At 49.5% G+C, this 25469-nt stretch overlaps 14 protein-coding genes across 14 annotated transcripts; 7 read left to right on the forward strand and 7 right to left on the reverse strand.

The window, feature by feature from the left end:
- Window positions 1–329: 329 nt before the first annotated feature.
- P175DRAFT_0473405 (putative transcription initiation factor TFIID subunit 13) lies at window positions 330–1428 on the reverse strand. Its single transcript, XM_040895167.1, has 2 exons — window positions 994–1428; window positions 330–890 (listed from the first exon to the last, which is right to left on the reverse strand). Exons 1-2 carry the CDS (start codon window positions 1394–1396, stop codon window positions 442–444), a joined length of 852 nt encoding a protein of 283 aa, XP_040753821.1. The 5' UTR covers window positions 1397–1428; the 3' UTR covers window positions 330–441.
- Window positions 1429–1490: 62 nt separating this feature from the next.
- P175DRAFT_0555102 (protein kish) lies at window positions 1491–2122 on the forward strand (the record flags this gene model as incomplete). The annotated part of the gene is made up of 4 exons (XM_040900605.1): window positions 1491–1643; window positions 1780–1889; window positions 1940–2021; window positions 2099–2122. The coding sequence occupies exons 1-4, from the start codon at window positions 1641–1643 to the stop codon at window positions 2120–2122; spliced, it is 219 nt and encodes a 72-aa protein (XP_040753822.1). The 5' UTR covers window positions 1491–1640.
- A 313-nt stretch (window positions 2123–2435) lies between these two features.
- P175DRAFT_0431922 (pentatricopeptide repeat protein) lies at window positions 2436–4322 on the reverse strand (the record flags this gene model as incomplete). The annotated part of the gene is made up of 1 exon (XM_040893512.1): window positions 2436–4322. A coding segment is annotated over one exon (1887 nt), but the record flags the coding sequence as incomplete, so codon positions are not given.
- A 739-nt stretch (window positions 4323–5061) lies between these two features.
- P175DRAFT_0555104 (CCDC12/cwf18 family protein) lies at window positions 5062–5951 on the forward strand. Its single transcript, XM_040900606.1, has one exon. It carries the CDS (start codon window positions 5166–5168, stop codon window positions 5781–5783), a length of 618 nt encoding a protein of 205 aa, XP_040753824.1. The 5' UTR covers window positions 5062–5165; the 3' UTR covers window positions 5784–5951.
- Window positions 5952–6098: 147 nt separating this feature from the next.
- P175DRAFT_0507278 (zinc finger CCHC-type containing 10) lies at window positions 6099–7136 on the reverse strand (the record flags this gene model as incomplete). The annotated part of the gene is made up of 3 exons (XM_040898256.1): window positions 6099–6786; window positions 6852–6977; window positions 7048–7136. 3 exons carry the CDS (start codon window positions 7134–7136, stop codon window positions 6099–6101), a joined length of 903 nt encoding a protein of 300 aa, XP_040753825.1.
- A 936-nt stretch (window positions 7137–8072) lies between these two features.
- Window positions 8073–10747, forward strand: P175DRAFT_0507279 (putative R3H domain protein; the record flags this gene model as incomplete). Its single annotated transcript, XM_040898257.1, has 4 exons — window positions 8073–8129; window positions 8204–8994; window positions 9053–9193; window positions 9304–10747. The coding sequence occupies 4 exons, from the start codon at window positions 8073–8075 to the stop codon at window positions 10745–10747; spliced, it is 2433 nt and encodes an 810-aa protein (XP_040753826.1).
- A 369-nt stretch (window positions 10748–11116) lies between these two features.
- Window positions 11117–12437, reverse strand: P175DRAFT_0498969 (mitochondrial 54S ribosomal protein bL17m). Its single transcript, XM_040896629.1, has 2 exons — window positions 12048–12437; window positions 11117–11887 (listed from the first exon to the last, which is right to left on the reverse strand). The coding sequence occupies exons 1-2, from the start codon at window positions 12261–12263 to the stop codon at window positions 11486–11488; spliced, it is 618 nt and encodes a 205-aa protein (XP_040753827.1). The 5' UTR covers window positions 12264–12437; the 3' UTR covers window positions 11117–11485.
- A 206-nt stretch (window positions 12438–12643) lies between these two features.
- P175DRAFT_0498970 (MICOS complex subunit Mic12 family protein) lies at window positions 12644–13431 on the forward strand. The gene is made up of 2 exons (XM_040896630.1): window positions 12644–12781; window positions 12903–13431. The coding sequence occupies exons 1-2, from the start codon at window positions 12761–12763 to the stop codon at window positions 13239–13241; spliced, it is 360 nt and encodes a 119-aa protein (XP_040753828.1). The 5' UTR covers window positions 12644–12760; the 3' UTR covers window positions 13242–13431.
- Window positions 13432–13436: 5 nt separating this feature from the next.
- On the reverse strand, window positions 13437–14556 carry P175DRAFT_0498972 (uncharacterized protein). Its single transcript, XM_040896631.1, has one exon. It carries the CDS (start codon window positions 14452–14454, stop codon window positions 13681–13683), a length of 774 nt encoding a protein of 257 aa, XP_040753829.1. The 5' UTR covers window positions 14455–14556; the 3' UTR covers window positions 13437–13680.
- Window positions 14557–14733: 177 nt separating this feature from the next.
- On the forward strand, window positions 14734–15925 carry rps23 (40S ribosomal protein uS12). Its single transcript, XM_040900607.1, has 2 exons — window positions 14734–15342; window positions 15549–15925. Exons 1-2 carry the CDS (start codon window positions 15084–15086, stop codon window positions 15725–15727), a joined length of 438 nt encoding a protein of 145 aa, XP_040753830.1. The 5' UTR covers window positions 14734–15083; the 3' UTR covers window positions 15728–15925.
- A 180-nt stretch (window positions 15926–16105) lies between these two features.
- Window positions 16106–17954, reverse strand: P175DRAFT_0498974 (translation initiation factor eIF2B subunit beta). Its single transcript, XM_040896632.1, has 5 exons — window positions 17814–17954; window positions 17592–17753; window positions 17243–17538; window positions 16337–17168; window positions 16106–16259 (listed from the first exon to the last, which is right to left on the reverse strand). The coding sequence occupies exons 2-5, from the start codon at window positions 17687–17689 to the stop codon at window positions 16187–16189; spliced, it is 1299 nt and encodes a 432-aa protein (XP_040753831.1). The 5' UTR covers window positions 17690–17753; window positions 17814–17954; the 3' UTR covers window positions 16106–16186.
- Window positions 17955–18533: 579 nt separating this feature from the next.
- On the forward strand, window positions 18534–20143 carry nemA (Nem1-Spo7 phosphatase catalytic subunit NEM1; the record flags this gene model as incomplete). The annotated part of the gene is made up of 2 exons (XM_040899692.1): window positions 18534–19935; window positions 19998–20143. 2 exons carry the CDS (start codon window positions 18534–18536, stop codon window positions 20141–20143), a joined length of 1548 nt encoding a protein of 515 aa, XP_040753832.1.
- Window positions 20144–20649: 506 nt separating this feature from the next.
- Window positions 20650–23076, reverse strand: P175DRAFT_0514525 (alanine--glyoxylate transaminase; the record flags this gene model as incomplete). Its single annotated transcript, XM_040898812.1, has 3 exons — window positions 20650–21721; window positions 21804–22087; window positions 23050–23076. The coding sequence occupies 3 exons, from the start codon at window positions 23074–23076 to the stop codon at window positions 20650–20652; spliced, it is 1383 nt and encodes a 460-aa protein (XP_040753833.1).
- Window positions 23077–23980: 904 nt separating this feature from the next.
- On the forward strand, window positions 23981–25199 carry P175DRAFT_0498977 (polyadenylate-binding protein). The gene is made up of 4 exons (XM_040896633.1): window positions 23981–24279; window positions 24458–24714; window positions 24796–24883; window positions 24948–25199. The coding sequence occupies exons 1-4, from the start codon at window positions 24211–24213 to the stop codon at window positions 25092–25094; spliced, it is 561 nt and encodes a 186-aa protein (XP_040753834.1). The 5' UTR covers window positions 23981–24210; the 3' UTR covers window positions 25095–25199.
- The last annotated feature ends 270 nt before the right edge of the window (window positions 25200–25469 follow it).

Below are 25469 nucleotides of genomic sequence, written 5' to 3' on the forward strand. Positions count from 1 at the left end.
GCTTGATCTGAAGATTCTGAAGCTCTGTCTGTATTGTGCCGATGACATGAAATGGACTTGCATGTTCGACCATTGACGAATCCATATTTTGGGAGTTGAATATGACAGACAGACACTAAAAGGACAGAGATAGTAATTTCATTCATAGCCTGCCTGTCTTTACTAAGATATGCACCTAATGTAAGATGTAACTATAACGCCTTCCTTCCCAATGCAGATAGATGGATAGTTCTCGAGCTCGCATTTTCAAATGGATATCACCCAAACCAAGCCTCCCAACGCCTCAAAAGACAAGCGACGAATAAACCAACCCGCCTGAAGCCCGAAACAGAAACAAAATATAGAACCGAAGAAGAAGAAGAAGAAGAAGAAGAAGAAGAAGAAGAAGAAGAAGAAGAAGAAGAAGAAGAAGAAGAAGAAAACAAAGGCCAGCATCGTCAATCAAGCAGCAACCTTCCTCTTCTTGGACACGGCATCTTCCGTAGCGTCGGAATCCCTTCTAGCGCCTCTCTTCCCCTTCCCCTTGGACTTCTTCCCATCCACACTCTCACTCACGTCCTCAAGTCCCTTTTTATCGGCATCCTTCAAGTTCCCCACTTGATCATCGTTTTGATCGAAGGCCTTCCGGGCCTCTTTCAGCTCGCGCTCCATCCGTAGTAGTTCCTGCACACGGCCAAGCTTGTTGGGGTCCCGCCGCAGCGCGAAGCGGAAATCATCGACTTTGATTTTCTGGCGGCGCGAATAGCTCGCGTATTGGGCGGCGCCGTGGCACATCTCGAGGACGAAGTCGGTGACGATTTCGTCCAGCACGCGCACGGTTTCAGGGAGGGGTTCCGAGGGGAATGATGGGTGCGGGCTTGGGTCGCCGTAGGCAAGGAGGAGGAGACGGACTAGACGACAGTTAGATTTAATTGAATGAATGTCCGAGTGTAAAGCGCAGTGACTGGGTCGGCGCGCAAGGGAAAGAAGCAAAAAAAAAAAAAAAAAGCGTACGTTCAGAAGAAAAATTCATTTGGCCCTTGTGCCGGGCGGCACGGGCTCGCGGTTCCGCCATGCTCTTCGGTTGATTTCTCTTCTTCTTCTTCTTCTTCTTGTTGTTGTTGTTGTTGGCCTCTGTGTCTAGGTTGGCTTTCTCTGCTGGAGTAGAAGGGGTGTTGACGGGGTCGTTGGGGGTGAATTGGGGCTTGAACCCGGCGAAAATCAGCGCAGTATCTTGAGGATTGAACGGCCAGGGAGGAGCGAGCTGACTCGACACATGACCTGGGTTGATCTGATGGGGCGGGCCTGGAGGAGTCCCGCGTATCTCTTGCGGGGACACGGAAGGGCGTACAGTCGAAGATGGCTCTTTCGCAGTTCGAGTTGGAGCTGCACGAGGCGGAATCGGAGGAGGGAGCATGAAGTGGACACGTCGGCGGTGAGGCCGATTGGTGGTCGGCATGGCGGCAGAATGGACAACTCGGCTTTCCACCACCAGGCAAGCTGTTATCTAGAAGCTTTTGTTGTTCCAAGATAGATTTGCCTTCAAAGGCTTGGGAACTGTTTCTTGAACTTGCTGTTCCTCTTTACGATCTCTAGGATATTTCTCCCAGGGTCTCAGTTGGATCAGGAAACCCAACAACAGCCTTTCCAGTGTTGTCAAAATGGTAAGTGAATGAAGGAAACAATACCTTCCCCCCTGCTCTGCTACCACCGTGAGATTGTTTGAGGTGAAAGGAAGCTGGAGGAGTTGTTGTAGTTGTTTGGATGATAAAGATAGAGATAACTGACCTGATTCTATAGTCGGCTCTATTCAATTTTCAGTCTCTCCTTCTCGTCATTCTGCTCATCATCTGTACGAGCACCTATGCCCACCACATCATGCCTGGAATCATGGACCGGAATCAAAATGGGTAGATATATGTCTCTTTTTCCTTTCTGGATCAGTCCTGATAGTTGGCAGATTTTTTGGGATATTCTGGAAATGCGCTCGAGTTGGAGAACGACTAAGTCCATACGTTAGCATTTGCTGCGTCTTGATGGCTGTAAGTCTCACGGAAGCAGGCCCCTTTCTCAAACATTTGGATATAAGATTGTATTAACACAAAACGATGGTCAATAGGCGTCGATTTTCTTTGGTGGCTAAGTGCTGCCCCTTTAATATACTTTATAACCTTAAGAGGGCATGGTCACCTACCCAATTATCCAAGTTGAAAATGTCTTTCTGGGCATTCTGTTTTGTTGCCAGGAGTTTTTATGAGAAATGATTTAAATGCATATTATTGTACAAAAGATGATAATTTACACTCCCAGGTATACTATATACAAACCAATACGCCAGTGCTCTATCGATTCCCGTTGTAGAGTTGCCAAAATCCCCACCGTTCGACGCTGAAGATGCTAGACGTAAATGTAACCCACGAAATAGAAAATAATAAAAAAAAAATATGACGGGTATCTTATGCCTTGGATTTCATGTTCCTTTTCAAACGCCGCAGACCCTTTTCGAGCAGCGCCTCGGCCCCCTTCCAGTCCCCAGGTGTATAGAGCGTAGGGCTAGGGTTAGAGTCCGATAGCTTGTCAAGTTCCTCTATCGCCATCCATAATCGCTCTGGGTCTTTCAGATAGCGCAAGGTCTTGAGTGTATGCTCATCCATGGTATATCCCTGGCTCTCCATTTCCTTGACGGCCTTCGCAATTTTGGGAATGTTGTGTGTGTTCACATGATTGCGAATAACCATGTCCCAGGTCACCTTGTTGAATTGTACACCATGTTTGGCCATCATCGCCCGCACTTTCTCTGCAGCATGCGACTGCTTGTTGTACACGAATGAACTCATCAACAGTGTCCAGGTTTGGGCTGTTGGCTTAGCATGAATGTGTTTTTTCTCAGGTTGTTCACTGGCTTCGTTGGAAAAATGTAACATATCTTCAACCAGACGCACTGCAGGTCGGAGCCCTCGTGGATCATTTCGGAATGCAACCAGAAACTCATTATAAGTATGATCGCTCGCTGCTAGTGGGGCGATGGTTGCGTGGCCCTGCCAAGTAAGGCGTTGGAACTGGGCGTAAACGCGCTGGACCGAGGATATATTCTTTTGGCACCGGAGGTAGGTCGCGATCATGATATGCAAAGCGGGCAGAGAAGGCGGTGATTTTTTGCTGCCAGCTGGAGTATATTGGGGTGGGATAATTGTGAGGTCCTTCAATGGGGCGATGTCGTGCAGTTGGTTATACAGTTGGAGCATTGAGTAAAACACCTCATTGGGATCATCGTGTGGGTCGATCTGTTTTGCCCTCGAGAGAAACTGGTAATGCAGAAGCTTACTTTGGATCCAAGCGTTCTCACGGAGATCCTGGCGTGCATTGATCTCCTGTGATAAGGAAAGAACACGCGCTTCGTCCTGGCGAGCTACAGCATCGGTAAGGAGAGTTACATAGGTATAGGTGTCTGCCTCGAATCCCTGGGAATTCATGTACTGCAAGATGTCAAGCCCAACCTGTGGATCTCCTGTTTTGAATGCATTCGAGAGGACGATGTTCATCATGTCGCGATTTGGGCGTATCCCAAGCTCAAGCAGCTTCGGAAGGATGCGGAAGTTGCGTCCCTTGCCGGTGTTTTCAACAGAATCTAGGGTCAGGAGCTTGCAGCAGTGGCGGAGAACTGACGGAGAGTTTAGGAGAAAGTCAGGATGTCCTATATTCCGTACGGATTCAAGTGCCTTGATCGCATTTTCGATGTCCTGAAATTCAATAAAACGCTTCATGTAACAGAGGTAAGTTGGGGCCACTATGTGTAGCTGTTTACTCTCCGCATAGTTGTATGCCGTGTAGAACTCATCACGATCAGCGTGCAGCATATAGAGCCGGGCAGCTTTCTGAGGCAAATAGAAAACCGGCCAGAGCTTTGGATCGAGGCAAATCTTGATAAAGGATGGATTCTTCTTGACAATCTCGGGGTGGCAATCAGATAAACTCAAAACGCAGTCTGCGGACATGGCGAACACTGGCTTGTCTGCACTTTGGCAAGTAATGGTGAGAAAGTCGGGGAGGTGCTTGGGGGAGTGCCACAGCAACCAAAGAGAAAGACGATGCCAGTGAACAGTCTTCTCGAGCTTGCCCAATGCCTCCCACGCATCACGAAAGCTTCCTTGGCCATCATCTATTCGAAGTTTGTCGAGTAGATCCTTGTCTCCTTGACTCAAAACAAGTTTTTCCGGAGACACCACGCGTGGCCGGAGACGCAAGCCGCGACGGGTCGCTCTGTGTATCTCGTTACGGACCATTCTCCATTTCCGAAGCGTCAAGTTATCGTGAAGTAGTGACTGTGATCTTATTTTCCTCTCTTCCTCCAGCAGTTCTTTACCGACATATTTGAAAGTCTTTGCGACGCCGCCAGTGACACGAGGGGTCACATACAAGAGCCTCCCCACTCCATCTTGAGTAGCATCTGTGCCTTGTGATCGAAGATAAGCGACGCGGGGAGACCTTCGACGCCGTCGACGCGGTTGTGGAGTTTTAACATTGTCATGTACAGGTTCTGCTGTATGCTCAGGGTCATTTGTCTGGTTGGCGTCTAGTGTTGGCCGAGGCTCATAGGTCCGAACAGGAACAACCGGAACTGCGTTCTCGGAACCTGAATCATGGCGCTCGGAGGGAATCCTCAAATCGTTGATAATAGTGTCGGACGCGGTGATATTCCCTTGTGCCGCATTGTCAGAAAAATAGCTCGCTGCTGGGACTGCTCTCCTCTGTCGATATAAATGCTGAAGGCGATAACTCTGCCGCGGAACGCAGGAGGGTAACCCAAAGGGCACGCGAACACGCAGTAAATGGAGCGGACAAAATGACATTCAGAATCTCGTTGTCACATACATTGATTATACGTGTGAGTTGAATGAGAATACTTTGCGGACAAAAGGGAACGAGCAAGAAGTCCGGTAATCTCTACGAATGATTTCCCTTCCGAATCATGAAATTTTGCCGGCCGCCAACTGTGGCTGGTGGATCCGCCGCCAAACTGTGGCGTCGCTTTATAAGATGCCCGCATTCCGGCAGTATCATTAATATTGTTATTCGATTTATCGCAAGCTTGCCTTGAGCTGATTCTGGCTTTGTTCACCTGGATTTTGTTTTTCAATTATAATTAGCAGCTACATCGCGTCTCCTCTATCCACTTTCCTATCAATATGTCATCCAATCACGCCTCCCTCGATGCTGCGGCCACAGACAGAAAAGCTCGTCTCGCGAAACTTGCGGCCCTGAAACGGAAACAACCAGAGCCAGAGACACCATTATTATCTGAACCCGGTCCTAAAGAAAATGTCGCCCCAGATGATGTACCGGATGTGACAAAAAAATACCTTTCCGGAAGGAATTACGACCTGGAAACTCGTGGTCCGAAGTTGGGTTTTGACCAGCTCCCAACCGATGGACAAATCACATTGGAAGAACAAGCCGCCGAGATAGCGAAGGAGACTTCAGAGCAAGCGAAAAAGGATGCAGAGGCAGACCAGCCGATCGATCTCTTCAAATTACAGCCAAAGAAGCCCAACTGGGATCTTAAAAGGGATCTGGATCAGAAGATGAATATTCTCAATGTGCGGACACAGAATGCAATCGCCAAGCTTGTACGACAACGGATAGAGAATGCACAGCGCGCAGCCAAGGCAAAGGGGGCCGATGCCAACGGGGATAAGCAGGGAGAAGAGGTGGGAATTGAAGGTGAAATGCTCGTGGAGGGTATTCATGTCCGTGAACGAGAGGAAGAAGTTGACAGGGAACAGGAGGACGAGGACCTGGTATAGTTTTGATACCCATACGGAGATTGACCGATGCTTCTGTGGTTTGTTGGAATCGTCTTATATCTTGCTTTATTGGGCGCTCACATTTTGGGATATGGGTCACATGTCAAAGGCGTTGCGGATACCTCTTACAGTAATGACACGAAATATTACTACCGATACATGTACATCATTCATATTAATCTAAAACTATCCTGAGGTTGTAGAATGGGTTCCATGAGCGCGTAAAAATGGATTTTGTGACAGGCTAAGACACCGAACTCCCCATTCGCTTTTGCTCCCCTCCAAATTGGACCACGATGAATTCATTCTCGAGAATTAACCCCCCATATTCATGGCCTGAGTTAGAGCTAGACGCTTGCTGTAGGGGCTCAGGCTCCGTTCTCGCCGAGGTGGAGGAGGGTGATTTCTTTCATCCCGCCCCCGGTCATTATATGAACCACGAGGCTGGGCTCTGGGAGAAATTCTTCTCTGGTGGTTACTCTCAGCCACGGCCTCTGCGGGCGTCATCGACCGTCTCTCTCGAGCAATTCGTCCCTTGTCCACACCACGACTGCGACTTCTATTTCCCCGGTCCTCATGGTGGGATACATTCCGCGAGCGACCCCGTTCTTTGGGGCTAGATTCTCGACGTCTCCGCCTTGTATTCCTTCCGCCTGTCCATTCGGGAGAGCGCGATCGAGCCTTCTGCTCGGACGAATACGAAGAAACTGAGTAATCGGAAGATGAGTCACTATGGCGTCTCTTCCTTGACCATGAATGAGGAGAGGATTGCGAATTAGCCCTGTTCGATCTGGGTCTTTCAGTGGGCCGTTCACGACGTGGGGATTCCGAGCGTGATCGACCAGTAGATATTGTAGACACAGAGCTAACTGAATGTGAAGATGTCGACCTCGTTCGCTTAGGCGCATGGTCTCGATCCGCTCGAGGATCGAGTTCATCGAGCTCCCTTTTTCGACCGCGCTCTTCCTCCCTCTTTGTCAGGATGCCATCCGCCACACCTTTACTAATTCTATTGGTGAGAATCACTCGGGTATTTTCATTGAGAACCTGAATTTATAATTCACTCACGTGCGCGAAGGGTCTGATGGGACTTCTGTTGAAAGCTGCGGACGTAGTTTCGGGTTCTGTAACTGTTGCGTGCGCGAGGGACGAGCCATGTAAGGCCGCTCTTGAGCGGAGACTTTACACTCATAGCTGTAGTGCCGTAGGAGGGGGGAAAAAAAAAAGTCAGTATAATTAGCGGGAGACCTTGGAAGCTAGGTACATATCTCGTTTCAGGCATTTTTGGCACAGGGTCGAGGCAGTCGCTTTACTAGGACCTCTCACCCCTGGAGCGTTTCGGTATCGATTCATTGAGAAAAGGCCGGCCTCTAGAGAACTGATAGAGAAAAGATGTATTAACGATATAGCACGCGCATCAACCAGCACTGCAAAACAAAAAGCTATACTTGCTTTTTCCTCTGCATTTCTCCCTTCCTGTCCGCGGCTGTCTGGACAAAAGCTAATCATAAGCGCGCGGCTAGCCCAAGCGGCCCACGAAAAGGCGACAAGCGAAACCCGCCTCCGGTCTCTCCGTCTGGCCTCGTCTTGTCTTTATCTCTGCTGTCGTTCTTCCTTCCAGCCCAAGCGACTTCTAATCGAAAGGCTCTACCCATCATCGTCCGACGCCTTGAAAATCTCACCGAGGTTTTGTTCTACTTTGGCGGACGTGGAGTTGCTGTTTTTTTATCACCAATCTTTCGCTTGCTGGAATCCTTTCCTCCCCCCTCTTTACCTAATATAAAAGCGAGAAAAAGTCATGATCAAGTCTTTCTGATAGTCATGTAAGACCAGTCACTTTTCTACCCTTTGCTTGCATATCTCCTTTTCAGGAGTTGGCCTTCAATTAGTCCCCTTTTATTTTATTGATTTTCTCTCTCTCTCTCTCTCTTACACACACACACACATTTTCTTCGTTAGCGTCCCCGTCTGCTTTTCTCTCATTTCCCGCCGCCAATCCTTATCCTGGACTTTGCGATCTAACCTCTCAAGTAGCTTTCCTTATGGCGAATTACGTTGTTCAGAGATATGTCGTCTTTTCTTTTTGGCTCGTGTGAAGTGGGATTTTCCAGTGGCTTTTTCTCTATTCGAATTTCGGTTTCGTCCCTGTGAACTTTCGCGGCTTTTTGGCTGTTCACGCCAAATTCGTCTCGTCGGGTTTCGCCCTATTCTATCCCTCTGTTCCTATTCGATAATCACGCCAGCAAAGAGTCAAAAAGGACTCCTGGAAGGTTTCTAGGTGTATAATCCATGATTATGACGTCGAAAACGTCTACGGGAGACGGACACCGTCTCTCCTTCGCAAAGGTATGTTCTGACGGTGCCTTCATACAAACTGGATCGCTATCTCGAGTCCCTTCTCCTAACACACACCTGAAAAGATTGCTGCTTTGCCCCCACTATTGCAACCGGAAGTTTCTGTTGCATCTGAAAAAAGAATCGGTCCACAGTCTATTGAAGAACCGTCGCCTTCAGAACCGCAATGCCTGCTGGATAACGTTCTTTCTGGCCACGACGGCCTAAATGCCGCGAGTATAGAGGCCCATGCCATCGATCGAGACATCGATTCACTCTCACAGGCCGTGCAAGTCGCCCAAATCTCGGAGAAGACAGGCCAGGAGAGCATGGAATTCTCGGTCGAAGGCCAAGAAAATGGAACTTTGAAACACGAAACCTCATTTGAAGATGATCGGACCCACCTCTCAAACTCCTCAACGAAGCCAACCAGTTTTGATTCAAAAAGTATGGCATCTGTGACTACTTTTGCCATGGACGAAAAAGATTCCCTACGCCCTGATGATAGCGCGAGTGTGCAGGCCATAGACGAGGAAGAATCTCTTTCTGGACCGGCATCTGGTGCACCAAACTCATTGACGGGGTCTGAATCTGGTGCGCGTGGCTTCAGGGATCTCCAAAGATCACGGGTACCTCTTCCGAGCGTGGCTCCAATTTACAATGATGGTTCTCAAAGGACCAATGGTGTCTGTATAGCAGACGCGGTTTCCAACAACTTTGTCGTTGCCAACCCAGATGCATTTTCGGCTGGTCGACCTTTGCATGGATTCCCCTCGGAGCCTGATGAGAAGCTTCTTGAGGCTATGAAATCCCCCAAGGACCGTCTTCTAATTCTGCAAATAGAAGAAAAGGTCAGACACTTTATCCAGAACTCCAAGTAAGTCATCCGCCAAATGAATTCAAATTGTTTTTCACTTTACCTAACACTGGAAAAGGGAACAATCTTTGGAGCTGCCACCTTCCAATGCCTTTGGTCGACTCCTTGCGCATAAGTTGGGTGATTACTACCATCTCACCCATTTCGTGGACAACAATGTTACTTCAGTCCGACTCCATAGGACACCTTTCTGCCGACTGTGAGCACATATCACTTCCTAGCTTTTCGGAGTCCCTTTTTTTTTTTTTTTTTTTTTTTTTTTTTTTTACATGCGAACAAATGCCACGAACACATGCTGATTTTGTCTAGGCCCACCCCCCTCTCTATTCTACATGCTTCAACAAATAGCACACCGCCTCCGACGATGCCAGCGATGAAAATTATGCGTCGCACAGATGGGGAGCGGCCTTCGACCGAAGGAAGCATAGCCGCAAGTTCGTCGGCTCCCTCCAAAGCTACTTCAGACGCAGGTGACAGTGGTCATGATGGGGAGCGTTGCGGCTCATCCGCCGGAGCCACGCCTGCTAAAGATAGGCTGCCGCTCACTAGAGAGGAACGCGAAGCGAAGTATCAGGAAGCTAGAGAGCGGATTTTCAGGGATTTCTCAGAATCAAAAACCCCAGACATAAACGGAGATTCCACCACCAATATTTCCCGCTCCAGCTCCACTAGTGGGCGGAAGAAGACACAGAGGCAAAAAACTCCCCATGACGACAGTTTTGAGGCTCGTTCCCAGTTCAATGCGTATTATCCAGGCATGAATTACTCCAACGGACCAATATCGTACGGTATGGGCATGGGTGACCCATCAGCCCCCAATCAACCTTATATGGTAGGACCTGGAGTAGCGCCACCAAGTATGGGATATGCCCCTGCTCAAGGCGGCGTCATGTATTCTGGACAAGTGAATATGACCTCGGCGCCTCATTATCCCATGCCGGTATCTCCTCAGATGACTACAAGCAGCCCTTGGCAGAATGCCGGTGTTCCCCAACAATCACCCTACTCCGGGTATGCCGCCATGAACCAGTCACCAGCAATGACATCTGCCAAAGTCTCTCCGGGCTTGAACAACTACCCTATTTCAAATCCAGCACAATTCCAGCCGACTCCTCCGGGTTGGTCCTCTCCGCCGTATCAGAGTGGCTACCAACAACCCACCCATCGGAATCAACCACCAATTCCGTGGACAAACTACCAAACGCAACCACTCAACACAACCTCTTACCCATATCCCCAATACGCTGGCCAACCTATGAACTCCGGAATGCCAACCCATCCAGGTTCACATCCCCTGCCGGGTACCTTCAATGGCAATAGATCCCACTTCAATCCTCAAACGCGCTCCTTTGTTCCAGGTGGCGCTGGCTTGGGGCGATATCCTGGCAAAAGTAGCCAACCCGGCATGTATGGGGGTCTGCAGCCCGGTCTGCAGCCTCAATGGAACGCATATCAAGACCCGCATAGCAAAGGCCAGGAGCAATCTGGACCCAGTTTACCCCGGGGGATACCTTCGGGAACCAAAGATTCGATTGCCAAATGGGGAACACCGTCTCACCTTCCTCCAAAACCGCCTCCATCCGAAGTTCCATCTGATTTTGAATTGAAGCACCGGAATCCCCCCCTTTCCTCCTCCTCCTCCTCCTCCTCCTCCCCCCCCACCAATTCTTATACTGGGAATGCGTTGCCCAACCCTAAAAATGGCCCCCTTGTTGTTTCTGGAGGGACGAGTCTTGCACGGCCAAGCTCATAAGTAGGGAGGTGAAGCTATCATTGCGAGCTTGCGAGCTTGGTGGGGTGATTGGGTAGTTTCTCGTCTGTGTGAGAGGTCAACGGTACGGCTTGATATAATCTTCAGAATCCGTGGTAGATAGCTTTTGAAAGGAAGCCCAGATCGAAGACGCAGCTAGACGTGAGATTAAACAAAATGCAAAACTGACTTTGTGAGATAAATCTGGGTGGTCATTTGTCTAAAATGTCAGCCTGGTGCCGTAGCAGTCAAAAGGTTGAGTGAGATGGTATGGATGTGCATGCATCCCCATTGCTGTGGTAGATTTGGATGGGCTGGGGAATAGCGATGGATTGATTATCAGTGTCTTAAAAGGTCAATTTTCACATATCAGTAATGTATTGCTATTTATTCTCTTCCTACTGATGCGTAGTACTAACTACTAGTTAACTAAGTAGGCACGACGACGTAAAATAATAACCAAATGTGCTCCTTTAATTCCAGCAGGCCACGATAAAGGAACAAAACAGCACCATACCAAGTTCCGCATACACCCCGCGCACCGCAATGGACAAAATTCGAGATAAAATGAAGAAAAATCTGCTGGAATATCCCAATAGCTAGAAGTACACGCAGGTAGAAACAAATAGTCAATAGTAGCAGTATATAAGAGTACACATGCAGGTCAGGCCGAAACCCTGCTGAACCCTTCATTCACCCTGTATCAACAACGCCCAAGCATCCAGCCTCTTATCTCGATCTCTACTGCTGCTGCTGCTGCTGTTGTTTCTCGGCTCCCTCCTCCGCGTCGTTGGCCGGTTTCGCACGGCCTTGCCCCTGAGCCTTGCCGTCGTCCACCTTTAACCGGTGGATCGCCCGCTCTAGCTCTTCCACGCCGTTCTTGCGGAACTGGGTTACCTTGCGGACATTCATTGTTGTGAGTTCATCGAGGGTCTCGAGGCCCTGGCCGCGTCGGCGAAGAACTGTTCGTGCGGTAAGCGCAAAGCGCATGTCCTTGGGTCCATCGACAAGTTCCAGGATCGCACTGGGTGCCTGGTCGTCTTTCTTGGGCTCCACTCTCAGTACTCTGGTATAGCCGCCGGGACGCTCAGCGTAGCGTTCACGGAGGGGGCCGAATAGTTTGGGGAGGATATCGTGGGGTGTCTGGTATGGTGTGATGATGTTGGTTAGTTTTTTTTTTTCTTTCTTCTTTTTCTTCTTTTTTGTTGCTGTTGTTGTCTCTTCTCATCTTTTTCTCGCTCGAAGAAACTAAAAATAATAATAATAATAATAATAATAATAATAATAATAATGAAATACATACGTAAAAAGTCTCAAGAGCCCTTCGTCGACTCGCCTCGGTGTTCTTCTTGCCCAATGTGATCAGTTTCTCGGCTAGTCGTTGAGCCTCCTTGGCTTTTGCCCATGTCGTCGTGATGGATTCGTGCTTGAAGAGAGATGTGACGAGGTTACGAAGGAGGGCTTGTCTGTGCGATGATTTCCGACTCAGATGGCGGTATTTAGCTGCTCCTCCGGCCATGGTGATGTGATGGTGGTGGATGTGGATGTGGAAACGAGATTTTATTCCGGGGGGGGTTTTAGGCAGGTTGGTTTCGATAAGTAACGGTAGGATTCAATTGTTTTCCAATTCCGAAGCGGCGCGACAAAAATCCAGAGTTGCGAGGGAAAAGGTTAGGTTAAAGGAAAGATGTTTGATGTCGGGAAATGATTGGAATTGTTCTGGAGTTCTCAAAAGGTGCAGGATTCGATTCGCCAATCGGAGTGTGTTGAGCACAACCTCTCTGGGCCCGCAGAACGGAACTTCTTCGATCATCAACCATACCATACCTAACCATCACTCGACTTGATTTTCTCTCCTCTCTTTCGACAGGATATTATCTTAAGATATAACGTTATCAACTCCGTCAACACCCGTGAACATACCCAGGTAGCTCCCTGCACCTACCAAAGACTTCCCCTCCAGTGTTAGTTATCATCCAATTGAATAACGCCGTCGCTACCTCTCCACCACACAAGATGGGCTTCTTCGCTGGCTTTGTACGTTGTCGTGTTCATATCCATTCGACGATGATGCCTCATTTCCCGTCGAAAGGGGAAATCTAGCAGCAGAAACAAGAGGAATCCGTCCTTACTAACACTCCATGCAACGAATGAACAGTTCAGCGGCTTCGCCCTTACAACCTCGATGCTCTATCTCACTGTCCAAGTCCACCGGTCAACTCGCATCGACCAACGCGACGCCATCCGCGAACAAACACAGAATATCAATTGGCTGGCTTTGTCTACAGGTGCTTACGACCGCCGTCTGATTCCGAGCGATATCCCGCGTTCAAAGGAGGGGGCCGCAACACCACAGATGAAAGATAAGCTGAAGCATCGGTGGAATGAGGAGGTGCAGAAGCTCGCGAGGAAGGCTTATGATAGCCGCTGGGATGGTGTGCGGGATACGGCGGCGGAGGGATGGAAGAGTGTAAAGCGGCTGGTGAAACGGGATTGATATTAGGATGCTTTGCTTTCCCTCCCTCTTGTATAATTGGTGTTTATTTGGATCCAAAAGCATTGGGTTACGGTTTTTTTTTTTTATGTTTATGAGTAGCTTTGGTTAGGATACCCTTCATTACTGTCTCGACAAGCGTTTGGTGTTATTATTGTATGTCCAGCACTCTGCTTTTCTGCATATATAAGTATATTGGTATTGATTAATTAATTAAATACTTTGTCGGAGTTATAGAACGGCTTGATCAGAGCTTCTATCTTTATTCAAGTCGTTCGGGCCTCGTACTCTCGGAGCAATAATAATGGACTTGGGCAGTTCAAAGACTGTTTTCTCGCCCTAGACATCTTTGCTGGTGATACCAGTCAACCAGTCAATTTAATTCCAGAGATGGGTCTAGAGCAGGGGAGAGGGATATCTGGTCGGCTGAAATAGAGCATGGTCATGTCTCAGCGCCTTCCGAGTGAACAGTAGACAGGGTAGCAGTGCTCATGCTGTCATCGTCGCTCCAGATATCTTTGCTCTCGGTTTCCATCGTGCGCATAGCTTGAGCAATTTCCTCCAACTTGGCTACAACGTCCAAAACCCCGTTGTTGACTCGATCGAAATATCGATCATTAGCTTCCCGCCGGTCGCGTGCGAGTAGAATATCTTTCTCTGTCTCCTCATCTAGGTTCCGAGAAGAACTGTCGGCTTCTCCCGGGGTTTGTCCCGCAGGGCCTGTCGTCCGCGAATCCATTTTCGCAAAGGGAGGCTTCTGCGCCGCCGGGGGTTTGGACTCAACCACTTCATCTTCCGCTTCACTACGCGCCCAGGCCTGCGCTAGCCACAAATGTTTCATTCGCAAATCCTCCAGCGCCTCCGAGTGTTTTTCTCCAAAAACATGTCCGCGGGCCGCTGCGCTCACTTCTACATCCGATAACGCACTTTGCATCTCCTCCCATAGCGCATCCGAGCCGTCTATTTCACCTTTGGACTGTGTGCGAGACAGAAACGGGGAGAGCGCCCCATGGGTATCAAGAGGTTTTGAAGAGCGATTCCGGTTTAAAAGCGGACGTGGAGGAGCTTGACCTCCTGGAGTGACAACCATAGGTACAGGTGGTTGAACTGATAGATTGGATGCGTTATGAGAGGGCGGGCCTTGAAACAGAGCTGGGGGAGGAACGCGCTGGGAGCTCACTTTCCTCAGCATTTCTGGGGCGGCGCTACTATCCATGGTGGCTGATGAAAATCAAGGGAGTGCAGGCGGGGTCAGGTATTGAAACGGGGTCACATTCTAGTCAATATGCAAATCTCGGGTCAAGAGACATGAAATATAAGAAAGAGAGAGAGATGAAACAGAATGCTATCAATCACTGCTGCTTATCGTTATCGACATCGGAAGCGGGCCATGTTTTTCCGATCCCGTGCCTCGCTTAGCTGCCGTTTAGGGCGAAGGCGCACAGGAAACACAATTTCGCCCTCTCCGACTTTAGCGAGACCGCCGGCCGTGAAAGGAACCTTTTGACCCTTCGACTTCGACAACCATCGCATCCAGCCATTTGGCGCATATCCATCAGTCGGTAGGTACCCTCCTGGTTATTCGGTTCTATTCCTTGTCAGCTTGCAGGGCAACAAAACCACCACCTTTGCAACATCTCCAAAAAATTTCCCGTTCCAGATATTCAACATCATCTCAAAAAAACCACCACCCCACGAGAAAGCCCACCACCAATAAATCTCCCAAACACACATACGAAACTTGCTTGTTTTTTGTTTTTTTTTTCTTGCCTTGCCTTGCCCAGGTTTCTAACGCATCTCAATTCTTTTAACAGAAAACCGTCCTTTCGAACATAATCCGACAAGATGGGTAAGGGACAACCCCGTGGTTTGAACGCCGCCCGCAAGCTCGCAACCACCCGTCGCGAGAACCGCTGGGCCGATCTGCACTACAAGAAGCGCCTTCTCGGCACTGCCTTCAAGTCCTCTCCCTTCGGTGGTGCTTCCCACGCCAAGGGTATCGTCCTCGAGAAGGTCGGTGTTGAGGCCAAGCAGCCCAACTCCGCTATTCGCAAGTGTGTCAAGGTCCAGCTGATCAAGAACGGCAAGAAGGTCACTGCTTTCGGTGGGTGTGCCCTTGATTTCCTTGTTTTGTTATGAATTGGGGTAGATATTGGCGCTTGGATTTGGATCATAAAAGAGAGGATGGGAAATGATGGAAAGAGAAAGAAAAAAAAAAAAAAAAACAGATTATTGGGAATACTGGGGAAACTTCAATCTACACCTACATGGGAAAGAACGCATCGCTAACCTGAGAAAAATGCTTTATAGTCCCCAATGACGGTTGCTTGAACTTCATTGATGAGAACGACGAGGTTCTCCTCGCTGGTTTCGGTCGTAAGGGCAAGGCCAAGGGTGATATTCCCGGTGTCCGTTTCAAGGTCGTCAAGGTCTCTGGTGTCGGTCTGATGGCTCTGTGGAAGGAGAAGAAGGAGAAGCCCCGTTCTTAAACAACCAACCCGGGCGGAAGACGATCGATGTGATATCCGAGAAGAAAGGGCCCATTCCATTGAACGTTGGGAGGCACGCTCTATGGGTCTGGAAATTATGGTTCAGGATGGATGACCCTGCAAAAAACCATTGCAGATACTACGATTGATATATTCATTAAAAGATGGCGCCATGATTTATTTCTTTGGGACGGGCCCTAAAATTCACAAAATTCTTCAAACCTTTTTTTTTTTTTTTAACTCCATGTAGGATGAGTAAAAGCCTAATAATAAGTAGTATTTCGAAGTCAAACAACGGGGGCTACTAGGATATAATGATTATTTAGGATTCCTACGACTTTTTACGGCCGCGATTCGCAGAACCGGTATACTAAGTAAGCCCGGACTTTTCATGTATTCTCTCATAAATTGAATTTGTTTTATCTCTAGCTTTTGTTTCGTCATAAAGAGTCCCGCGTTTTAGAAATTGATGTCTTCCTTCCGGTAATGGTCCGACACAATACGGTAAAGATAGGAGGGCGCATGTCCTCCCCTGTCGCACATATTAGTTCTACTCTATATATATATATATCAGGGAAAAAAAAGGAAAAGGGGGGAAGGAAGACCCACAAATTCGTAATATAGAGATCAACCAACTCCGCTGGAACGTAGTCGTACAGCGGGTTTTGCACATCGATCTGATCAACTAAATCGCCATCTTCGTATCCAATGACTTTGCTAGAGTCCCCGTACTCAATCAGGGAGTCAAAGTCGAACGGATATACAGGGCTCAGCTTGTAGACACCACTAACGACCACAACCGGCGTCTGGTGAACCTTGGCTGCCCGAGCAATAACCCGAGTGCCTGCTGCAGCGATGAGCCCGCCGTTAGCGAGGACGGAATGTGTGCCCAGGATGACTTTATTGACGCGAGACATGAGGGCAAAGATGGCGGAGTCGGGAATAAGGATCACAGTAATGCCCAGCGCAATCAAAGGTTTCTGGAAGGATTCGGTGCCGAGGAGGTCATCCTCGTTGGGGGCAGTGCCACTCACGGTGGCATGCGTCGCTTCGTGGTTATTAGGGTACGATTCAGCATGGATGACGGTAAACTTTCGTTTCGCAGCAGCTTTGAGGAGGAATTTCTGTACGGTAGTCGATGATGTGTGCGTGAGAATGATTTCGTTCGAGTGGATGTGTTCAAGCGCGTAAGCCGCAATCTGGTCATCAACCTGGCCCAGCTCATCAATAATTTCACCGATCCCATCGAGCACCTCGGCGCGAATATCCTTGTTCGGAGGGTGTCCGGGTAACCGGCCTGATGGGGAAGCAGATACTGGGGTCCCAGGGAGGGAGGGATCAGGCTCAGGGTGGGAGAGGAGACTGAACATTGATATGGGGGTTGCGCTCAGCGAAGATAGCGACTTCGAGTCATGGCGGGCAAATAGAACATCGGACGGGTCTATACGAAGAAGCGTTAGTCTGTTCAAAGAATACGCAGCCATCTGCTTTTGTATCAGCTGAGTGAGGAATTACCGTCTCCCGCACGGGGGGTCTGCGGTTGGCTTTCGGAGCCTGCATCACTCAAGGTAAAGTCTCCGTCTCTGTCATCCTCCGCCTCATCTCGAATCAACCCCAACACACGTCTCACAATGTTTCCAACCACCATCTCCCTGGGCTGCGCGGCGATTAAACGTCTTCCCACACTCTGGACCCGCTCAATGAGCTTCGCTGCATCGTTCGTCCTGCATGCTGAGATGACGCTGCGCAGAAGGTAAGCAGTCGCGGTCGCGCATGACCTAGAATGCCGGATTTGTCTTCGCTTAAGGAGGCTATATACTGTCAATATTGGACAGGACAAGAGCAAATGTAGTTGAGGACGTACGAGATCAAATTATCAATAGATGTGTCGATAGGATTGGTCTTCAAGGATTTCAAGAAGGATGCCAATCCAGGCGTCAAAGCGACCGAGTTTACTGGCATTATTTCGATCCTCTAATCCGCAGGGGTTGTACCTCAAGATGATCCAAGTTCTCTCTCGAGCGTCCTTCAGACGTATACCATTAGCGGGATTCTTGAGTCAGGCATGGACTTTTCCCACACTCACCAGTATCTTTCGTAGTCGAAGAAATGAACAGTAAGAAAGGAGGACTGCAATCCTCGACGACTAAAATGCAAACAAGTCCCTCGTGGAGCTTAACTAGACAAGTGATGGATCAGAGAGGGAGGGAGGGGGGTTGCAGAGACGATGGTGGGATGTGATGAAATGGAGTTTTTGCCCGCCTGCGAAAGAAACCATTTGCTTGGCCCCAAACCAACCCAAAACCTCGTCGATTTCCCTCCTCCAACTAACTGCCCACCATCTATCTCTTCTCTTCTCTCCTCTCTCCCCCTCATCATCGACATCTTTCCTCCAAACTCGAGTTGTACGGCTACTGTGGATTTCTTCCTTGCTGTTTATTACCTCAGCTTTCCCCTCCGTTGTGACCTACCCCGGTTATCGATCTATCATCATCACCACCATCATCATCATCATCATACTTGCTGTCCGTTTCCGTTCCCAACCCAGCAGGACTGGAGGTAGCGGTGCTTTCGAATCACGGGTTGTCGACTGGCGCATTGAGGTTGGTCATAGTCAGATTCAACTTTCTCCACCCATTTCTCCTATCTCCCTTTTGCTTCTACCGTCTTCCTGCCTGCACTTTCCCTTCCGTCCATCCCCAGAATGGGTCCCACCCACTTTACTTTGGTCCGGTGATCGCTGACTGCCGCCCTTCGCGCCGCAGATACCTGCGCCAGCCCGGACACCCGTGGACCGAATTGGAAGATGAATTCCCTGAATATTTTGTCGTCCCGAGTCATTGGCCGGTCGTCGAGCCCGAAGCGTAGCCGCCAACGATCTCGTTCACAAGGGGACATCTCTCCAGCGATACCCGGCGACCTTGCGAAGCTTCGGTCCTACAGCGAAAGCAACTTTCATTCAGCTGATGCCAATGAGAAGAACAGTGTCGATGTACCTGATCCCACGGAGGATTACGACCATTACGAACACACCTTTAACGAGAAAACGCCGCTAATACGAGGGCTCCAAAAGGATGCCTCACTGGCCACGAGAAGCTCTCTCGGTTTGATTGCCCAGCGCCTTTTTGAAGCGCTTACCGAGACAATCAACTTCATACTCTCCAGCCTGGCTGCCCCGGGGATATATGTGGCTCAATGTTTTCGTGATGAAACAGGTGTCTACTCTCCGGTGGCACCTATGAGAAGGCTTCAGCGGTCGATCTTTGGTGCTTCGTCCTCAGCGAGTCCGGACACGCCAAGTAAGAATAAGAGTCAAGCGGACAGCAATCGGCAGCCTGGCTCTATGAAAAAGCTGAAAAGCCACGCCTCCCGGGACTCCATGGCCTCAACCACCACTTCCGATTCGGAGGGGGATCGTCGCGCTGTTAAATCTCTCCCAAGTAGTCGACCGCGCGCCTCGAAACCCAAGAATTCGGCCCAGGAGTCGGTATCAGATGCAAGCGCCCCCCGACGTTCTATCCGAATCAAGCTCAACAACGAAGAAGCCCTGCAGCGGCAACGGCAACGTCGGACACGCAGTGCCGATCAAGATCAATCGTCGCCGAGCCGATCCCCAGGGTCCCTCGACCCTGACAGCTTAAAATCCCCAACATCTCCGTCGGTCCATAAAGTCACTCGGTATCCTCACTCTCCCATACCCCCGCGGCCGCTCATTCCATCGCGTCTCCCATCATATACAGCCACCGGACGAAACCCGAGGATCCCGCAAAAAACCCTGGTTCTGGACCTAGACGAGACCCTCATCCACTCGCTTGCCAAAGGTGGCCGCATGTCTAGCGGTCACATGGTTGAGGTAAAGCTCACCACACCGATGACAACTGCACTCGCACCTGGCGCACCCCCAACCACCCTAGGACCTCAGCACCCGATCCTGTATTATGTGCACAAACGTCCTCACTGTGATGAATTCCTCCGTAAGATCTGCAAGTGGTATAAATTGGTTATTTTCACCGCGAGCGTCCAGGAGTACGCCGACCCGGTAATTGACTGGCTAGAGCAAGAGCGGAAGTATTTCCAAGCGCGGTATTACCGGCAACACTGTACTTTCCGAAACGGCGCTTACATCAAAGACCTGAGTTCAGTTGAACCGGACTTGAGCCAAGTGATGATCCTTGATAACAGCCCTGTGAGCTATATCTTTCACGAAGGTAAGCCACTTCTTCGTTGATTCCTATATCCCAACAATCAACTCCAACTAACAGCACCCCAGACAACGCTATCCCTATCGAGGGTTGGATTAATGACCCAACGGATAACGGCCTGCTTCACCTAATTCCCATGCTCGAGGCTCTGCAATACGTGACCGATGTGCGGGCGTTCCTGGCATTGCGTAGAGGAGAAGCAGATGCTCTTTGATAGTTCTTGGGATGGGGAAAATAGACAGGAAAATTATACTCTGCTTGATGCCCCGAGATTTTATATAATACATGCAACCTTTTTTATTTCTCACGTTGCACGCTGTAAAGAAGGTTGATCGAAGCATGATGAGTGTTTTTAGCATTATTATTGTTATCTGCATACCCCTTTTCTACCTACACTGTTTATTGGCACTTGTTTTTTTGTTTGTGTATGTGTGTGTGTGTGTGTGTGTTTTACTTCCACTGGTTTTCTCTCCTCATGGTATATTTCAACATGTCACTCTCCTACTATTACTTACATGAAGTAATGAATCAATTCTTTTTCATTTCTTATGAGGGAACCTAGGCCGCTATTATAATATATATATATATATATATATATATCTATATATGTACTTATTCCTTTAATTGTGGGGAATATTCTAATTTTTAAATTGTTTGATTGTATTTCTAATAATAATAAACGTATGTATGTATGTATAAAATGCATGTAGTACTGGTGTTTTATAGTCCCTTGGCCTGCTGGGCTTCGGTGATTGCCTCCTGAAGAGCCGCGATAGCCTTGGTAATGTCAGTGCGGGCTGGGTCTGTGATGCTAACACCCATGTGTCCAAAGCGGATATACTTGGTGGCAACCTCCTTGTGCAGGCCGCCCGCGAAGATCACTCCACGCTTTAGGATGCCGGGGAGGACATCTGGTGCGGCCAACCCCTCGGGCAGCCAGATGGCTGTCATGGCGTGGGCTTGGTTCTCCGGCTTGGACGCCAACTGCGTCAGGCCGAGCCCGGCAATCGCAGCCTTGACACGGTTAGAGGCCGCGGTGTGCAGATCGAAGCGCTCTTGCATCGGACGGGCGGTGATCTGGGAGAGCGTAGTGTGGAGGGCGTGCACCAGTTGGGTGGGGGGGGTGGCAAAGTAAGAGGGCTTCAGGTTCTCGTAGTTCTGCATGATGGGGAGCCAGTTGGCCATGGAGCTGTAGTACGAGGATGGCGGGGTCTTGCGCGCCTTGAAGGTCTCAATTGCTCGACCGGAAACCATGAGAATGCTCAGTCCGGGGGGGCAGCCGATAGCCTTCTGGCTGGCTGTCAGAACCACATCCAGGTCCCATTCATCAAAGGCAATCTCCTCACAGCCAACACTGCAGACCCCATCCACGACCACCAGGGTGTCGGGGCTGACCCGACGAACGATCTCGGCCACACGCTTGATGTCGCTCAGCACGCCAGTGGAGGTATCAACGTGTGTAATAGTGATGACCTTGTAGGACTTCTCCTTCAGCGCTTGCTCGATCTGCTCAAAGGATGGGCGCTCTCCAATGGGGGCCTTGAGTTGTGTTGCATTAGCTCCGTAGGTCTCCAGGCAGGACGCGAATGAATCAGCGAAGTAGCCAGTGTGTAGGACAAGGGCATCCTCGTCCTTCTCGACCAGGTTGGCAGCGACGAAATCCCAGCCTAGGGTACCACTACCGGAAACCACGAAGGGCTGAGCACTGGGGTTGGTAGACTGGAAAAGCTTCCGGACCATGGTCAATGTTTCTCCAAAAGTCTTGACGAAGCCGGGAGCGACATGGCTCTCGCTAAGAAATTACCCCCGCGTGTCAGTATAGATCATATCATCTCACCGCCAATGTAGCTAGGCAGTTAGGGGAGTAAACTCACGCGTAATGGCCCATAGACTGGAGGACGGCATCATCGAATTCGATGGGACCAGGGATGAGCAAGGTGGGGTGAGGGGCTTGGGCGGACATCTTGACAGCAGGAGATGACGATTGTCGATGGTGGGAAGTGGCAGGAGGGTCCGACGACGGCGGAGTAGGAGAGCGATCGAGGGGCTTATATTCAATGTCGTCGGGGACTTGGGAGTTCCTCTCGGTCGAGAACGGAGTGTTAAGCTCAGGCAGTGGTAGGCGCTGATCCAAATGTCTAGAGATCAGGCTGAGACGCTCAGCCGTGGTGCGTGCGGACGCCAGCGTTTCCGAGGGGTCGGCTCTTGACGGGAGAGCCCGCGGGGTATGACGAAGATGGGATCCAGGTGGAGGAGGAGAGGAGCTGGAGAGGGACAAGTCGGAAATCGCCGGAGAGTCAATTCTTGTTGATTCCAAATAGATAGTACTTTACCATTGTAAGTACTAGTATTAGTGACCCACCCTGACTCCTGTCCTCGCGATTCTTCTCCCGCTGGCGTCTTTCAGAACCGCGGAGCCATCCGTAAGGACTAAGACGCGTGCATTTCTGCTGTCTTGACCTACATAAGTTTTTTTACTATACTACTCTGTTTAATTGGATGAAGCGATTCAAGGTTATTCTACCTCCATTCGGTTTATTACCCCAACGTCCATCACTATGGCTCTGTAGGGTAACAAGAGTCAATGGAGTATCAAGCCTCACTGCTTCCGGATTCATGTCCTATTTAGGGCTTAGGGTTATCAACTGTGGCTGAGCCATTGGATCTAGCTTTCCCCGCGATAGCTTTAGGGATGTTGTACTTGTACTCTGACTAGCTGCTGCTGGTATACCTGGGCTGTTGAACCAACCAACCTGTTTCCACTCCAGGATGACTTCGCGTCTGGTCCTGGTCATTGGTGACCTCTTTATCCCGGATAGAGCCCCCGTATGTGACTTCACCGCTCCTCCCAAGCACAAGCTTTATCTCGCCCTGGCTAACCTGTTATTCTCAGGATCTCCCGGCCAAGGTACGCATCCTCGCATCGCATCACATCCCCAATACAATCCCCCCCCCCCGTGATTGACTCGGTCGCAGTTCCGGAAGCTCCTCACGCCAGGCAAGATCGGCCAAATATTGTGCTTGGGTAACCTTACCGATCGCAATACCTTTGAGTTCCTCCGTGGAGTCGCCCCGGACTTGCAATTAGTCAAAGGCGACTTCGATGTCGACTCCACCAACCTGCCCCTCTCGAAAGTGGTAACTCATGGAAGCCTACGGATCGGGTTTACCCATGGCCATACAATCATTCCACCCGGTGATGCAGACGCTCTGCTTATCGCTGCTCGTCAAATGGACGTAGATATACTGCTTTGGGGTGGTACCCATCGGTTCGAAGCCTTCGAAATGGAAGGAAGATTCTTTGTGAATCCCGGTAGTGCCACGGGTGCGTTGAGTACCGGGTATTGGCCTGAAGGGGAAGATCCGACACCGAGTTTCTGTTTGATGGATGTAAGTCAGGCAACTTGTATACACTACCCAGGTGGATGTCTTATGCTAACGTCTTCCAGATCCAAGGTGATGTTCTTGTGCTGTATGTTTACCAGTTGAAGACGGATGCCAATGGGGCCGAGACTGTTGCAGTCGAGAAAGTCTCATACCGTAAGAATAATCCATCCTCATGAACTGATTGATGCTTCTGCTGCTTTGCCTTGTACATATGCCATAGATACAGCCATGATTATGACATTTCTTTCATCTGATGATAACACATATTTTTTTTTTAATTGTACCTTTATCTTGATGCTGGATGAGATATTCCTTGATATGAAACATTTCCGAGTTTGTATCCCCTTGCACCAAAACGATTTCTTATAAGCGCCGAGCGTAAGGCTCGATAAGCTTGATTTTCCCCAAGCGCACCGCACCTCCAATTGAGGCCAGAGCCACATAAAAGCAAAGGAAGAGGGAAGACACGTAAAAGCAGATGGATTTAAAAAAAAGATAATTGAAACGAGGCCATTTAAACTTGGTCTATGAGAATCCCTCCCCCAAAATCTTAGCGCCGAAAAGAGTTGTCGGCGAAGGAAGGGTTCAGATGACAAAAGTCGCTAGGCCGGAAAAAGCAACAGTAACTTCGGCGTCGATCTAACGCGAGCATCACATTTACTTTCTTCTACTCAGTATCTCTAATCATCAATCGCATATCATCGCCGCTCGTTCTCCCAAGGAAGAGGGTCCAAGTTGGCTGTGAAACCATCTGTTACCCATTTGAATACGTCTCTACCCTCTCCTCACCGATTTTCATCCCTCTAGCTCGCAGCACTAGTCAGGCGGAGAGCTCCCACCACCACCCACTCTTTCACCTGCGACTCTCGTGACCGGAACAGGGTCTCTCCCACAATGGCTACCGAAGAACACGAAATCAAGGATGAGCGCCTGGAAGCTCACGAAGAAGGAGGCGATGATGAGGTAAGGTTGGCTCCAACAGTCGGCGGCCGATGAAACAAGCAGAGAGAACTGAGAGCTTCGCTCCTCGGATTCTATTTGCCTGTATTCGTCGCCGGAAAAAATTTTTTTTTTTTTTTCGAATATTATCGCGATTCTATATTGATGAGTCTTTGGCTAATCTGGAGTTTTGCATTCTTAGGAGGAGATTGCTGCCATGAAGAGACGAGTGGCCGAGATGGAATCTGAAGCTGCGAAGCTGCGCGAAATGCAAGCTACCCTCGATCAACAATCCGAGAACCTGCGAGAAGATAAGGAAGAGATCGATGCCCGGAGTATTTTTGTCGGCAATGTGGATTATGGAGCCTCTCCCGAAGAAATCCAGGCGCATTTCCAGAGTTGCGGCTCGATAAACCGGGTTACGATTCTCCTAGACAAGTTTACGGGGCAACCCAAGGGGTATGTTGCGCGTCGCTACCCCCTAAAACAGGGCGTTTGGGCTCGTTTTCTACAAGGAGTTCTGCTGACTTAGTGCTGTAGCTACGCTTATGTAGAATTTGCTGAGCCTAGTCTGGTCGCCCAGGCCCTCGTGCTAAATGAGAGCGTGTTCCGTGGCCGAAACTTGAAGGTGGGCCTTTCACAAGACCTGAATTGACTGGTTCTCGTTTGCTAATTAGTTGTTGTATGCACAGGTCGTTCCCAAGCGCACCAACCTGCCCGGCATGAGTCGTGGACGCGGCCGAGGTGGTCGCGGCCGGGGTTACCGGGGAGGGTTTCCCCCTCGTGGAGGCTATCGCGGCGGCTATCGGGGCCGAGGACGAGGCTATGCACCTTATTAATGATCTCCATCGTAAGGCCAATGCATTTACGGGCGAAATCGTCAAAGAAAGCGCCAGGAAATCTCAAGCGAGTCCACTGTTGAGCTTAGAAGAAGCGCCACGGGAAAAAAAAAAAAAAAAAAAAAAAGAAAAGAAAAGTCCGTTCAGTGCGGAGCCATAGGAGTTGAAGATGGTTCTCTATATTAAAATTTCATGGAAGGCTTCTCTCTGGAGTTACGGACTGGAATGTACAACTGTATGATAACCATCTGGCACCAGCGTCCTGGACCGGATGGGCAGGATCGCTTGTACCTCTGATGTCGCATATTCTACCCCCTGAATATTGATTGATTTTACGATCGACCATGGGAAATCCAAAGGGATAGTTAGGAATAG

The sequence above is a fragment of the Aspergillus ochraceoroseus genome, assembly GCF_002846915.1.
Source record: "Aspergillus ochraceoroseus IBT 24754 chromosome Unknown P175scaffold_2, whole genome shotgun sequence".
NCBI classification, from domain to species: domain Eukaryota; kingdom Fungi; phylum Ascomycota; class Eurotiomycetes; order Eurotiales; family Aspergillaceae; genus Aspergillus; species Aspergillus ochraceoroseus.